The 16,044-nt window shown below is 43.7% G+C and overlaps 1 protein-coding gene across 1 annotated transcript in view; it reads left to right on the top strand.

The window, feature by feature from the left end:
• Positions 1–12,519: 12,519 nt before the first annotated feature.
• Tacr1 (tachykinin receptor 1) overlaps positions 12,520–16,044 on the top strand; it is a 157,584-nt gene continuing 154,059 nt past the window's right edge. Inside the window, exons 1-2 of the mRNA XM_028762466.1 lie at positions 12,520–12,628; positions 12,856–14,067. Coding sequence (XP_028618299.1) covers positions 13,679–14,067 — 389 coding nt within the window. The 5' untranslated portion in view covers positions 12,520–12,628; positions 12,856–13,678. The remainder of the gene's footprint in view (positions 12,629–12,855; positions 14,068–16,044) is intronic.

The raw sequence follows: 16,044 nt of genomic DNA, 5'->3' as shown, positions 1-16,044 counted from the left end.
CCCTCCCTCCCTCCCTCCCTCCCTCCCTCCCTCCCTCCCTCCCTCTCCTTCCTGACTGGGGATCAGAATATAAGCTCTCAGCTACTTCTCCAGTGCTCTGCCTGCCACCATCATTTCCACTATGATGATCGTGGGCTAACCCTCTAAAACAGTAAGTAAGCCCCCAGCTAAATACTTTGTCTTGTAAGTCGCCCTGGTCATGGTGTCTTTTCACAGCAACAGAGCAGTAACTAAGACAGTATGTAAAGCTAAAGTTGAGTACTCATAAGCAAACTTCCAATGCACAGGGATGGAGAGATGCCCAGTGGTTAAGAACATTTAATTCTGTTCGTAGCAGTGGCTCACAATTGCCTGGAACTCTAGTCCCGAGGGAAACAGTGGTATGTGGAAGAATTTTGCTTTGTTTTTTCTTTTTCCTGGCCTTCATGGGCATTACAGGCACATGGTACACATATAGACAGATAGGCAAATCAATATTCACATAAATAAAAATAAAACATTTAAAATCCCCACACACAACTCTGATTATTCTTTATAATAAAACTTAGAAGTCAAGTCACTGGACCAAAGGGCTAAATCCTGTCTGAAAGCACTAATAGCATACGAATTGTCTTCTACAGAGTTTATATCCTTTTAAGAGGGCTCTATTAGCAAAGATTCCATGCCCAAGCCCTGGAGATAAAGCCCTCATTTGTCTTTCAGTGACATTGGCGACATTAGTGACTAAGGATCTGGTCTCAACTCTTGAAATCTCTGTTTCTGGCTATAACTTCCTCTGTTTGGATTTTGCAGTTTCCATTATAAGGCTTGTTTTCATGTGCCTAATTATACTTTTAAAGAGAACAGAGTGTGAGGCAAAAAATTAAATATGACTATTTGGGGAAGGGAGCAATTATTGAGTTAATAAATTTTAAGTTCTAAAAGAACTCTTTATAATTGAACCAATTTGTCTGGTACTCTCTATTCTGGAAAAAAATAGCAGTATGTATATGGTGTTGATGGATGAATTATTTCTGTTGAATGTCATATGTATGAGAAACTGACAGGTCGCAGTGCATATTTTACATCCATATATCAATTTTTTTTTTAAAGTCTCTAGGCATAGAGCTAAAAATATGGCTCATCAGTTAAGAATTCTTGCTGCTCTCGCAGAGGACCTGGCCTCAATTCCAGGAACACACAGGGTGGCTTCTAACAGTCTGGAACTCCAATCCTAAGGGATGCACTGCCCTCTTCTGGCCTCCAAGGGTACCACATCTACATGATGCACATATGTATGTGCAGACAAAACACTCATCACATAAAAACGAAAAATAAATCTGAAAATTTTCTAGACAGGTATCAGTATAAGAAAATACAACCATTCTCTTCCCATGCTGATATCGTTTCTAACTCAGAAACACACCGTACCTAAAAACCACATACTCCCTCCAAAACAATCCTGATGTGCTATGTTCTTATGCTCCCTCCCCTCCTCTCTCCCTCCCTCCCTCCATCCCTGTATTTTCTTAGCAACTATTATGTAAATGGGAATTCTCAATCAGTTCAGCTATAGCACTATATTTTATTTAAGGCTTTTAAAGACCGACTTCTTCCTCTGACACAGACTGAGCCACTACAGAAACTCCCTCATCGTGTCTCACTTCCTTTTTACACAAGAGCTTTCCACTCAGACAGAAGCCTCTGTCCTCACTCTGGATGAGCAGACCGCACTGCCATCCCCACCACCTCCAGCTCACAAGGGTGGCACAAGTCAGTTGCTGAGTGCCACATGGAATGCGGGGCTGTGTGAGAAGAACGACCAGCCCTGGGTTTGTAAGTTAGAAGAGCTGGAAAAATGTCATACAGAGAGAGTTATTGCACATAAAGCAGGGGAAAGTGTGTGTGTGTGTGTGTGTGTGTGTTTGTATGTCATGTGTGTCTGTGTCATACTTCCTCTTCCAGTTATTATCATTAACATCTGTCATTGCGGTGGAAAGGTGGAAAGTTGGGTGATTTCTATTCTGCCAGCACCTCATTGATTGATATTGCCCCTCCAAACCAACTATTTTCATGTCAGCTAACGCAGCTTAATATATTGGTACTGACTGTGCTCTAGGCAAGGTGGTACAGGATGTGAATGAGTCTCCAGAAGCTAAAATTTAGTCTGAACAAGACATACTGCATACCAGATGATAATCCTTCTGAAAGGACAGCTAAGGAAGGGAGCCTGGTGATAAAGATAGAAGTCGACACCCCCTTAACAGTTTGTGAGAACCCAAGCCCAGATGCCTCCCCTGTGTTTGACAATTTATCATCCATGTAGTTTCACTATTTAATAGCAGCCCAAAATAAGTGAGCCTTGGAGATCTGTTGGAGGACCAGGCTGAGTGAATGATAGAATTAGATATGGATTCCCCTGTCAGGCTGGGAGCTAATGGGAGCTCAGCATAGAAACACCGAGGCTTGCAACAGGTGAGTATGAGGAAAGAGACTGAGACATGGCAATGAGATTGGTCAGCCGCCCTGTATCGGTAGAACGATGCGATTCCCAGCTGCCCAATGGTTCCCCTCTCCTCGAATGTCTATCATGAGCCTTGGGTTGTATGTGCCCCAGGATAGCTCCATGAATGCCGACCAACACTTACTTGCTTAAAGCTTAAAACATTATCAGATATTTATTCATTCTCTCTTTCTTGGTTGTAGAGTGTGAACTCTGTAGATGTAAATATGGTGTTGCCATGTCTAAAGCCTGGGAACACCTGGAAAAGAAGAGAGAACGAGTCAGATCTTCATGCCATGGGGCAAGAAAATGGAAGGCAGGGAGGCTTCAAAGAGGAAAGAACAGGACTCTGCCAACTTTGATGGTACAGTCACGTGGTGAGGAAGGGAACGATGTACTCTAACCCTGACCTTCCCAACTGCTTTTATCACTTGAGAGTCTCTTGCTCACTGCTTGGAATCTTTGCTTTGGAATGATTTGACTATGGTATGACCTCTCTGAAACTCATACTGAAATTCAGTCCCCTTTCTGAGATAGCACATCTGGGTGGAATCCTTGAGAGTGGTGAGGTGACTGCCCATATGAATGGAATAGTTCGCATATGCCACTGTTCATAGATTAATGAGATAAGGAGCTCCCTTAAGAGTCTCTGCTATGAATGCCAGTTTGGCTAAGTCTCTTTTGAGTCTCCTGTCTCAGGCTTTGTCTTCTGATGTTCTATTTTAGGACTATGTCTGCAAAAGCTCATCATCAAACATGACCTTTCAACCTTGAATGGGCCAAAATCAATCTCTTTAGTCTTGCATTATTACCACTAGAAAGACCAAATGCCCCAAGGCCAGATGATCCAATAAAGAAAGCAAAACCCTTATCTTAGTCATTGTGGTAGTACACCAGTGAATGGGGCTGCAGCTATCTCGTGAACATACCAATTTCTCTTTCTTTGGCTATATACCCAGTAATGACATTGCAGGATGGTGGCTCTACTTTTAATATTTTTTGAGAAGTCTTCATACTGTTTTCCATAATGACCACTAATTTGCATTCCCATTAATGGTGCATAAGGGCTCCCCGTTACGTTGATCAAGATAAGGAATTGACTCACATATGCATGGCTAGATGAATAGCAAAACAAAAGAGGTGCATACTCACAATGGAATGCTAGTCATCACAAGGAAGAAGGTAATGTGGTTATTCACAGAAACGTGGGTAAACCTGGTGAGCACTGTATTCAGTGAAACAAGACAGGCAAGAATGGCAACTATTGCATGATGCCATTTCTATATAGTTCTTAAAACGTCAAACTCATAGAATTACCTAAAGGTAAAGGTAAACACTACCTTAATTCTTAATTTGAATTTACAAACCATGCGAAATGACCTGCTATCATTGTTCACAATTTAACATGTCTTGGAAAGTAAAGGAAATTTAGTGTGACTAACAATATGATAGAAAACCAAAATAGTCAGGTGAATGAAAGTTTAGTAACACGGTTAGGATGTATATACTGATAACCCAAAAGCTTTTCTTTGCTCTAGCATTAAAAAAAAACATCATATTTAAAAGATAAATTATATATTTTATAATATATAATTATTTATTTATATTTATAATTATTTATTTATATTATAAATTTTATATTATTTCTGTATATAAAAATATACTGAAATAAATGTAATTAAAAAAAATAATATGGGGACCTGGAGAGATGACTCAGTGGTTAAGCTCCACATGCTCAATCACGAATACCAGACTTTGGATCCCAGCATTCATGTCAGATAGCTCATTAATACCTGCAACTCAAACTCTGTAGGCTCTGGTGCCCTCTTCTGGCTTCCTTAGGCACCTTCACACACAAGTACATGTATACACACACACACATACCATACACACAAATCACACACACACATATACACACACACACACACATATGCACACAAATACACACACACACACACACACACACACACACACACACACACTAAAACCTACTATTTTAAAAAAAGACTCACTTGGCTCACTGTTCTGGCAACAATCCTGTTGCTCTTCCTTCCTGAACTCCATCCCACAGGTGTCCCTTTACCCTCTGCTGTAAGTCTACTTTCTTCCTGTTGTCCCTTCAGTCCCAGACTGCTTTTATAATATTTGATAAATAAAATGCATCAGAGATTTGGGGGCACAGCTTAAAGGTAACGCATTCTCACAGCATGCAGGAGGCTCTGAAATCATTATGCATGCAGAACCAGAAAAATAAGCTGGTGCAAGAGGTATATCTCAACTTTAGTAGCATTGGCCCTCCTGATGACTTCTGAGTATATACTGCAGTAGCTGAAACATTGTTTTAGCCTTTTTTCTGTTGCTATGATAAAAAACACTCTAACCAAAAGCCACAAAGGGAGAAAAGGATTTACGTGGGTTACACTTCCAGGTCACAGTCCATCGCTGAAGGAAACGGGACAAGAACTCAGTCAAGAGCTTGAAGCAGAAACCATGAAGGAACACCCTTGCTGGTCATCATCGGGCTCACCTTACCTTTCTTATATAGCCCAGCATGTACAAAGCACTGGATTTGGTCCCCAGTTGTGGTTGTGATGTTTTGAATAAAAATGGTCCCCAGGGGCTCATGTATTTGCATCTGTAGTACCCAGTTGATAAACTGTTTAGGAAGAATTAGGAGGTGTGGCCTTGTTGGAGGGGTGCATTACTCGGGGTGGGTTTGAGGTTTCAAGTGCCTATGACAGGCCCAGTGTCTCTCTCTTTGCCTACTGCCTGTAGGTCAGGATTAAAGCTTTCCAGCACTATGCCTTCCTGCTATGATGTTAATGGTCTAACCCCTTAAAACTGTAGGCAACCCCTCAGTTAAATGCTTTCTTTTATAAGAGTTGCCAAGGTCATGGTGTCTTTTCATAGCAATACAACAAGAACTAAAACAGCTGTGCACTCTGGACATTGAAGCAGGAGTATCAGAAGTCCAAGACTAACATCTGCTATATAATGGGAGTCTGGGGCCTGCCAGGGATAAATGAGACCCTGTCCTAAAATATAAAACAAAAATAAAAATGAAAATAAATGCCCCTGGCTGAAGGACAATAATGTCTAAAACTCTGGATCCATAAAACAAATTGAAGGATTTGGGAAATGATTCCTCTGGGCTGCAGCGGCTTCTCTTTGGAGCTTGTGAAAGCTTAGAGATCAACGCTCAGGACTGTGAATGCCCAGATCCAGTCTCTTCTGGCCTGAAGGGCTTCCACTCTGAAATCTGTCATGTTTAACAGATTGATTCCACATTGAGATCTGTTCTGGAGAGTTACTGTTTTGCTTTGGAGTCTTGGTTGGAGCCAGGGAGCTGTTGTGACTTGTGATGGATAAATCACCTGACAATGTGGTCTAGACAGAGGCTACTGTAGACTGACCTCAAAGAGGCACTTGCCTTGAAATGCTTGCCTCCAAGAAAATGTTGACAATGAGATGACCAGGAAAAGTCTGTCTGGGGACCAGGGAGTCCTTGGGAAATGCAAGAGAAGCAAAGAGCAAGGATTTTGGGGAGCATCATGAGTTGGTGAGGTGTTTGAATATGCAAGGACTAAATGCAGACACTGCAGTAATCTGTCAGTACTAGCAGCACTCAGGCAGAGCTGCAGACTTCTGTGGAACAAAGCTTTCTTTACCACCAGTAATGGCTTAAACTCGAAATGTTTCCCATAGGCTCCTATGTTTGAGCACCTGGTCTCAGCAGGCAGCTTTATTTGGGAAAATTGTGGGTTCTTTAGAAGATGGACCCTTCTGGAGGAAGTTGGCACTGGGGCGGAGCAGGCTTTGTCGCTTTAGAGATGAGCCTACTTCCTGTTCGCTCTCTGTTTCCTGCTTATGGATCCACAGTGACCAACTAGCCTCCTGCACCTGCTGCCCTGCCTTCCCTGCCTGCTACCATGTTTTTCCACGATGGTGGACTTTATCCCTTTGGAGCTGTGAGCTCAAACAAACCCTTTCTCTCTTAAGCTGCTTTTGTCAGGGCATTTAATCACAGCAACAGGAAAATAAAAGTACCACTCCATGTGAAAAACACCATTATTCACCAGCATCGGCATGTCTGATAACTTCCAAGTGTATATTGTGGTATCTGAAACATTGTGTTAGCCTTCTTTCTGTTACTATAATAAAACACTTTAACCAAAAGCAACACGGGGGAAGAAATGACTTATTTAGTTTACACTTCCAGGTGCTGGCCACTGTTGAGAGAAATCAGGGCAGGCACTCAGGTAGGAGCTTGAAGCAGAAACAGTGAAGGAACACTACTGGTGGACAGACACTACCTTTCTCATACAGCCCAGGACCACCTGCCTAGGGTTGGTGCTGCCCACAGTGGGCAGAGCCCTCCAATATCAATTAACAACCGAAACAATCCCTCACAGGCATGCCCACAAACCATTCTGATCTGGGATATCACCTAAATGAGACTTCCTTTTCAGAAGATTTTAGGCTAATGTCACCTTGACACTTAAAACTGACTAGAAAAAGCATGATGTAAAATGTCTACCTTCCAGAGCTGACTTCCTTTGGGAATGAAAGATAAACCTGGTTTGATTTAAATGAATGTAAAAAATTATCAGTGGCTAAATACCTTCTTCTAGAGAAGTGTAGTTGGTAACTGCCCACAGGTAGTTTCAGGTACCATGTGTCACTGTGCCCTGTGGGATTATGAAATACCTTGTCAGAAACTAAATATAAGTTTAAATACGCCTATTTGTGTCTGAAATTCCCATATTATACAAGATCATGTTCCCTTTAAAAACATTGGATGCCCTGACCAGGCTTGAGAACTAAGATTAGAAATCTTCAAATTCACTTGCAGGGGTGAGGAAGGTTACTGAAATACAGACTTGAGAATTTCCACTTTAGAAAAAATAGCACTTAAAACAAAAAATTATGTTTGAGAAAACTATACGAACATTTTTGTATGTTCATTATAGCATCAAATAATATTTATTGCTGGTAATCTTTGAAAAATACCATTTAAGCAAAATTATAGCATATTTTTGAAAGACAAGGACTAAAAAAATAGAGACATGGATAAAATTCTTCATAAAAATGTCAATTTTATAAAAATGAACACAAATTCTAAGTACTTCTTATAAGAATAGTAATATGGAATATAATTGAATTTGTTTAGTTCAGGATAAATTTATTTTATGTTTATTAGTGTTTTACCTGCATGGACTTATATACACCACATGTTTGCAATGCCCATATGGACCAGAAGAGGGCGTCAGATCCCCTGAAATTGGGTCATTTACATAAGCAGTAAGTCCTCTTAATTACTGAACTATCTCTCTAAACACTAGAATGTTTTAATTGAATAAAAAACATGTAAGTTTAACTAAAATCAATAAGAAAAGCATGGCACGAGCAGTCTGAGGACCTTCTGTACTAGACATCTGTATTCTGCATAGGTGGGCCTCTCGATTGTATGTCAGAATCCGTATTATACGTTATTTGACATGAGTAATTCAGCTTCAAATTCTGATGCCTCAGCACAATGAGAGTTTGTTTCTTGCTCATTCTTAATTCCTGTAATGACCTGGTAGGGCCTGTGCCACACAGTCACCTGTGAATTCAGTGCGGTCAAAACCTGTTTTCTTACAGGTCAGCTGTATCTTCTGGGGCATGGGGATGCACAAATGAAAAGATCACAAGGAACAGTCTCCCTTCCTCCTCCCCCCCCCTTTTTTCTATATTTTAGAATAGACATGGAACAATAATGTCTGCTTACAGTCTATTGATCTGAAGTAGTTGCATCATCTCTGCCTGATTGCAAGGGAGAAGCTGGATAGAAAAACAAGGAATTGTATGAAAATTTATATATATTAATCATATATATGGTGAATGTATACATGATATATGTGGCAATGCTATCAGAGTATATGGTAGATCAATTAGGATGACTAATATAAATATTAAGTCACATATATAATGTTTGATATTTTAACCTGGGTTCACAGGCAACAGGGCTGGTCATCTGATTCACAAGGAGAATGAATGAAGCCGTCAAAACTCACTTACCATATGAAAGAAAATGAAAGTTAAATTCTTTCATTTGTTTGTGTTCTATTGTTTCCACGAGACTTCTTTTGCATGAATACAATGCTTCAAATCGCATACAGCGCTGTGGAGTTTAATATACGTGTATCTATATAAATGTATAATAAATTATTTTACATGCATATTTTAAATTCTTATGTATTTTTATTTTATGTCTCTGTGTGTGTGTGTTGGGGGGTGCCTGCGTGGATGATGTGTTCTCAGAAGCCATGGAACTGGAGTTCCAGATGGTTGTGAGCTACCTGGGAATCAAACCCACATCCTCTGTGAAGGATTTTAACCACGGAGCAATCTCCCCAAACATTTTTTTAAAGCTATGTTTCACTTAAATGTGCCTTTTCCCTTTCTTTTTTGCAATGTTCTGAATTTTTTCATTAAACAAGATACTGGTTATATATGACATGTCCATCTATGTATGCATGCGATATGCTTTGAGCAGTTCCCCCACCAGTGCCCTGAAACCCTCCCTTTTACCTCCACCACCCATTAGCTCCACCCACCCACTAGTCCTTTTCAACCCTTAGACAGTTTTCATTCTACCTTAACTCATTTACTTTATTTTTTAAAAGATTTATTTTATTGATCTCATTTACTTTTGCCAGTTCAAAATAAAATCTCAAGATGAACATATAACCTTAAGGTAAAAACAAAACTAAAAACTGGCAAGAAAATCCAGAACACTGTGGAAATAGCTAGCGTTTGGTGGGACTTTTTCATATCAGAATTAGAAAAGCCCACATATTGTTAAAGAAAATATGACCACATAACATCATGAGGTTTTATGGCCACATACAAATTTAGGAGAAATAACAATATTATTTAAAAATGTTTCAAATATTTCTGACAGGCAATGTGTTTATATATAAAATGTAAACAAATATTTAAGGGGAAAAATGAGTAGGGGGTTAGAAACATAGCTCAGCACTTAAGAGCACTGGCTGCTCTTCCAGAAGACCCAGGTTCAATTCTCAGCACCCACTTTGCAGCTCACAACCATTTGTTACTCCAGTCCAGGGGAATGCAATGACCGATTTTGGGCACCAGCCAAAACACCTCACCCACCCTCAAACAGACAATAAATTTTAAATAAAGTGGCCAGACGGTAAATCAATGAGATAAAGCCAGGGAACATAGTAGAGATGTATAGAAGGGAACATCCAGACAGCCAAAAGCTCAACTAGCTAGGAAAATGTCTTTATAAAAGACTAAAACAGCTTTTCAGACCTAGTACCAGGTGCTGGAGAGGTGGCTTAGTGGTTAAGAACACACACTGCCCTTGAAGAGACCTGAGTTCAGTCCCGAGCAGGCCACCAGAGGGGGCTCACAAACACCTGTGACTCCACCTCTAAAGGATCTGACGCCCTCTTCTGGCCTCTGTAGGCACTGCACTCATATGCACATACCCCTCCTGCCCCCCACACTTAAGATCAGATCTACATATGCATAAACATGATGCTATATAAATGTGAAAATAAGTGTTTTGTGTCAGTTGTGTGAATATCACCACTGTTTCACACTGCCTAGCAACTCCACTCAGAATTGATCACACATGAAAAACAATCAGTCTGAGGATATTGCTCAGTGCTAGAGTGCTTGTCTAAATTGTGGAAGGCCCTGGCTTCAGTCTCTTGAACTTCAGATAGGCAGGAAGGAAAGAAAAGAGGAAAGAAGAATGAAAGGAAACATCATAGCCACAGGCTTTGGAGACAAAAGTAAGGAGCATTTATTGTAGTCTTGTCTTTTACAGGGTTTATTTTTAAGTGTGTGTGTGTGTGTGTGTGTGTGTGTATGACCACAGAGGCCAGAAGAGGGCACTGGAGTTACAGGCTGTTGTGAGTCCTATGCAGAGAGAGCTGGAAACTGAACTCTTGTCCTCTGCAATGTCAGAGCATATTCTTAACCAATAAGTCACCCTCTAGCCCTGTAGCATTGTCCTCAGTGGCAAAAACTCGAAGTGAATTTTCATGAGTGGAAAAATGAATGTGTAAGCTAGACTGCACTTACAGCATAAAATTTAGCCACTGAAAAGAATGAGTTAAATCTGTGCCTACCAGCTCTTGGGAGTGTTTGGACAAGGTTTCAGGCAAGAAAGATAGCATGCAGAGCACAATGGAAATCCCGTTTGCATTTACCAGCATGGGTATTATGTGTTTGTGTTTCTGTCTGCCTACAGAAAGCCTGGACAAACAAGCAAGGATTTAGACTACTTTGTCAACAGGATTTACTTTGGGACGGGTGATTGTCTTATGTGTCAAGGAAGAATGGTGGAATGGGAACAAAATGAATACGAGACTAAAGGGGGAAATAGCTAGCTTTCAGAGAGAAGTCGGACAACCAGGGTGTGCAGTCAGGGTGTACAGACAGGGTGTGCAGTCAATGTATGTGCAGACAGGATGTACAGTCAGGGTGACACTTCCCATTTTTAGATGAGGCAGCTTATTGTTGTTCCACTAATTGTGACTCCAACATGAGTAGGTTTAGTTTTTCCTGGGAGAGATGATAACTCTAGCAAGTGGCAAGTACTCCTTGTTTAAATTGTCAGTTCAACCCAAGCCAGCCTCATCAAAGCAAGCCCGGAAGCTTAGGGAGAGGACTGTAGGTGTGGCTTGAAATGAAGGGCGTGGTATCTGTAGACTTTAACCGAAATGACATGGGTCAGTTTATAAAGCCTCTGGAACTTTCTTCTCTCTCTCTCCTCATCTTCTTCCAGTCCTAGTTCATCCTTCAGGCTTCTCCCTGCATTTCCCTCGTTGGGTGAGGCTGTCTCTCTCTGAAACAGTGCCCGCTTTGTACAATCATTGCTTCTTTCTGCACTAGACTGTAAGGGCTTGCCTTCTGCCCACCACCCTCTGTCCCTCTCACCTAGTTCTTCTCCTGTAGCCCCAGCTCAGCAGTAAGAGATCCGAGGTGGAGAAGACAAGCTTTTCTTTCTCAATCCAGATTGCAGAGCTGTTCTCTGAAAGGCATCCCAGGAGTTTGTTCTGTGGGACTTAGGGGTTTTAGGGATGCCTGGGAGGCACCTGCAAATAGGAAGCTTGATGGTTCCCATAAGCTCTGAAATCTCAGCCTCCAACAAAACCAGAGTACAGTAGTCCCTTCCCTCCCCTGGCCAGAGGAATATTAGCCTGGCTGAAGCCCGGACAATACATTTCACAGCCTCAAAACACCTCATGGGCGACACAGTGCGCGGGCTTGCTAGACCAGTGCGTAAAGGCATCTCTCCCTGGTGCCAGGAGGGATGCAATCCCTAGCAACAGCCCGGTGCTTCCCACCCCTGCAGGCATCTCGCAGATCCCAGAACCGCAGTGGTGGAGGAGACCCGCTGAGGGGCAGCTGGAAGCTCCTGGAACCTCACCAAGGGCAGTCTGCCAGGAATACACTCCTGAGCTCTACCCATCTCAGCTTCTTCAAAAGGGCTGATGTTGCAGGGGAGGCTTGCCCATCTGCTCCCTGACCAGCTTAGCCCTTTGAAACTGCCTTGGGTGTCAGGCAGGATAGGAGGAAAAGACAGACAGAAACTTGCTCTTCAGTCCAGGCGTAAAACTGGAAAAGGGAATCTGGTGGAGACCCTTCCCATGCCTCTCCAGTTTTACCTAGCCTCACAAACTGGACAGGCGCGGAGAAGGAGGCTGCCAGGTTGCGGGGGGGGGGGGGCGAATTAGTCCCTGAAGGGTACGACTGGCCAAGAGCCCAGAACCCGCAGTCTCAGCGTCAGACCAGCCGGCTTGTGCCCAGCTCTTGCACTCACCAAGCTTTGCAGAGAGCCGCGCACAGTGCCCAGTGTCTGTAGCTGAGAGGGTAGTCGCGGGGCTCCCTTGGAGAGCACCGGATAGCTGCTGCTCCTTACAGAGGAATCAAATAAACAAAGTGGCTGGGAAGAGGTATCCCAAATGCTTGGAGCCCATCACTGCTTTTGGGGGGCTGGGGAGCAGGGAAAAGGAATCAGTCCACCAAGGAACAGGAACTAGGTGTCTGGGGGTTTCGTTAACAGAAGGAAAGTTGTCTTCCAGACTTCTAAAGCAGGGTGTGGTCACCTGTCACTTCTTGGTAACAATCAGTATTGCGGTGGGCACCCCGCCCCCACACTCGCCCGACTCCCACCGAAACGGTCTAGCGTCTCTGTAGAGGTTGTCTTGAGGCACCCGGGCTGAGCCTCAGAGCATTAACTGTCCTCCACTTCAACTGTTTCCAAAAATCCTTCCTTTCTGCTCGCATCCCTGGTACGACCGACCGTAATTCCAGCTGAGAGCCCTATCTGGATCTTTTCTTCCCAGGCCACCTTGTCGCCCCCTCGCGGAGTGCTGGGTTCGTCCGGCCTGCAGAACGCCCACAGCAGGTCACAAGCAGCAGAAGGCGTGGTGGCTGCGGTGGTGGAGCGACACAGCTGCCAACAACTGGCGCAGCTGCTGCGCTGCGCTCCGGGACCAGCAAGTACGCAGTCCAGGTACAGCCCCTTCCCAGTGACGTCTCTTCAGAGGGTTATAAAAGCCTAGTGCGCACCCCGCCAAGGCTCTGCTAACTCCTGAGACCAGAAGGACCAAGACCAAGAAGCTGCGGGTGGTGGCAGTAGAGGCTTCAAGCGAAGCAAAGCAAAGGGGAACTAGCTCACCAGCTGGATGCGGACCTCAGAACCTGGCCAGAGGATCAGAACTTTTGCAAGCAGCGCTGCGTGCAACCCTTCTTCTCCCTCAAGCCCCCACCCAGCACCCAGCTTTGCCTTTCCCGCTGCACGCATGTTAGCGGGAGTTGCTAGCAGCAGCAGGTGCAGAAAGGCGAGTTGTCTTGCCTTCTGGAACTGCATGGAGTGCAGCTGTTTCAACGCAAACAAGAGCCTAGCTTGAAAGTGGAGGAATTTAGAGCAACCAGGCAAAGAGCATATACAGGAGAAGCATTGCTCTTGTGAGCAAGTCTCCTGCTAACCAGGACTGAGTTCTGCCCAGGAAATTTCCCACCTCCTGGGTGGCAGGACCTCCAGCATCAGGCATCTGCGACAAGGTCCTGCCCTATAGCAAGGAGGGGTGTGAGAGTGTGTGTGTGTACCTCTGTGTGTACTTGTGAGTACTTGTAGACGCCAGGGCTTTGCTGCCTTGCCACAAAATGGATAACGTCCTTCCTATGGACTCCGATCTCTTTCCCAACATCTCCACCAACACTTCTGAGTCTAACCAGTTTGTGCAGCCTACTTGGCAAATTGTCCTTTGGGCAGCCGCCTATACAGTCATCGTGGTGACTTCCGTGGTGGGCAACGTAGTGGTGATATGGATCATTTTGGCCCACAAGAGAATGAGGACAGTGACCAATTATTTCCTGGTGAACCTGGCCTTCGCTGAGGCCTGCATGGCTGCATTCAATACGGTGGTGAACTTCACCTATGCTGTCCACAACGTGTGGTACTACGGCCTCTTCTACTGCAAATTTCACAACTTCTTCCCCATCGCTGCTCTCTTCGCCAGTATCTACTCCATGACAGCCGTGGCCTTCGACAGGTGAGTTTGTAAAATAGAGAAAGTGCTGAGAGCCTTGGGAACACACTGAGGAGGGCTGGGGCTGGATACAGTGTAGCAGGAGAACCGTACTCAGCATCCTCGCCCTGGGATCTGACCCGCTAGAACTCCTAGACCTCAGGCGCCCACCTCTCTTTCTCGTTACTTTTCCCACCGTCACTAGCCTCTTCCTTTCCATTCAGTACTCCCATCTCCTGTCTTACTCTTTCCCATCCATTCTTTCTCTCCTTTTACCTTAGTGCCTGGCTGGGAGATATGGAGGGGTTGGCTAGGGACCTTCAGGAACCCCTCTAGATCTCTCACTGTGTCACACTCTATTATGGCTTTGGGCTTTAAATAGTCTTCAGTAAACTCCTCACTTTTTTTTCCTCAACCTTTCCCGAACATATAGGAACTTTCCATGGCCACTCCAACTCTCTAGTGCTATAGGAGAGTGACACGTGTTTGACCAGAGTCTTGAAACACTTGAGATTCTCATTAAGCAACCCTGTGCTGTTAAGGGCCTCCCACTCAGAAAGGAGAACCAGGTTCCTTTCCAGGGCTTCCCCAGGCAGGGATCCAGGAAGCGTGCCCAGGCAGAGAAGGGAGTGGGGGGTGTCTAAATTTCTTTTTCTACCAAAGGTCAATGTTCTTAGCCTCTGTATCCACAGAGAAACAGGCTTGTTAGAAATAATTGAGAACTAACCGCCTCCAGCCCTCAGATTAGGGTTTCTGAATGATTGGAAATGCAAAGGTTGGCTTGTTCAGATGCAGAGGCTGGCTTTCTGGTTCTGGAATGAATGACTCTTCAGGTGTCATGAGGAGAAAGTGGTGGCTGGAGCACAGATTTATTGGAATTGACTTTCCCTTGAGTGTCTCCGGTCTTTCACACACGGTTAAAGGATGGGGGTCTTTCACACACAGTTAAAGGATGGGGCTACCTACTGTTTACTGAGATGTAAAAGTGTGCCTAATAGCTGCCACAGGGACCTGACAGTGGATTGTTTTGCCATTGTTGTCGAGATTAATAAGTGTGCCTATGAGAAAACATCAAGGAAAAATATATCCCAAATTACAACCTCCCTTTTATATGAAGACCGTATATAATTTGTAGTTGGGTATCTGTGATGAGTGAATACTTTTAAAAACAACAACAACAACAACAACAACAAATCCCCACTCTCGTCTTGGCAACAGCATGCAACTGTTGTTGTAAGTTCTTCCATGGCATTTCTTAGGTAAAACATGTAGTGTGAACTGATTTGTACTTTAAATGCAGGATGTCAACCAATTCTTCAAACTGCTAGTGAAAGGAACTATTTTACAAGCTTATCATTTGAACTGTGGCAGCTTACCGATACTGATTTTGGTGAAAATGGTGTGTGCCTGAAAATATTTCTGTGTTGACATGTTCATTTAACTCATGGGAGATTTCTTAAAATAAAAAATAAAAAATAAAAAATAAAAAATACACCCCAGCATGATGTGTAGCTAGATATCTTAGTGAATCGTGGCATTTCTGTTCCATACACGCATGCCTTCTCGCCGTTACATGCATTAGAGCTGAGTTGATTTTTTTTTCTGCAATGGGGCCCTGCCTGAGCTTCAGGGACACCTGTCAGTCAGTGTGAGCCTAAGCATCCTCTCTCTCTCTGACTTGCACAGGAACGTATTCCAGGACCCTGCTGTTTTCTAAGGATCTGACATTCATATCAGAGTGGGAGGTCCTCACATTGGATTGTTGCAGGGAGCCAGATTTCAGCCCCACTGTTGCTTATCTTTATAAATCATGACAGGACTTAAATGCAGAGGGACAACTAACTGCCCAGTGGCTCTGAGGGTCTCAGATGCCATTTGTTATGGGCAGCTGTGTGTGCTAACAGGAAACTGCTCTGGGTTACTCTTCAGATTAAAATGAAGACCCAGGGCTTTGGTTGACTTGTGTCACCACTACCCCCACTCCCCTCAGGGCACATTCCT

This window comes from Grammomys surdaster, unplaced genomic scaffold, assembly GCF_004785775.1.
Source record: "Grammomys surdaster isolate TR1022 unplaced genomic scaffold, NIH_TR_1.0 133, whole genome shotgun sequence".
Classification (NCBI taxonomy): Eukaryota; Metazoa; Chordata; class Mammalia; order Rodentia; family Muridae; genus Grammomys; species Grammomys surdaster.
The sequence above is the reverse complement of the archived record's forward strand: the minus strand, read 5'-3'. Positions and strand labels throughout refer to the sequence as shown.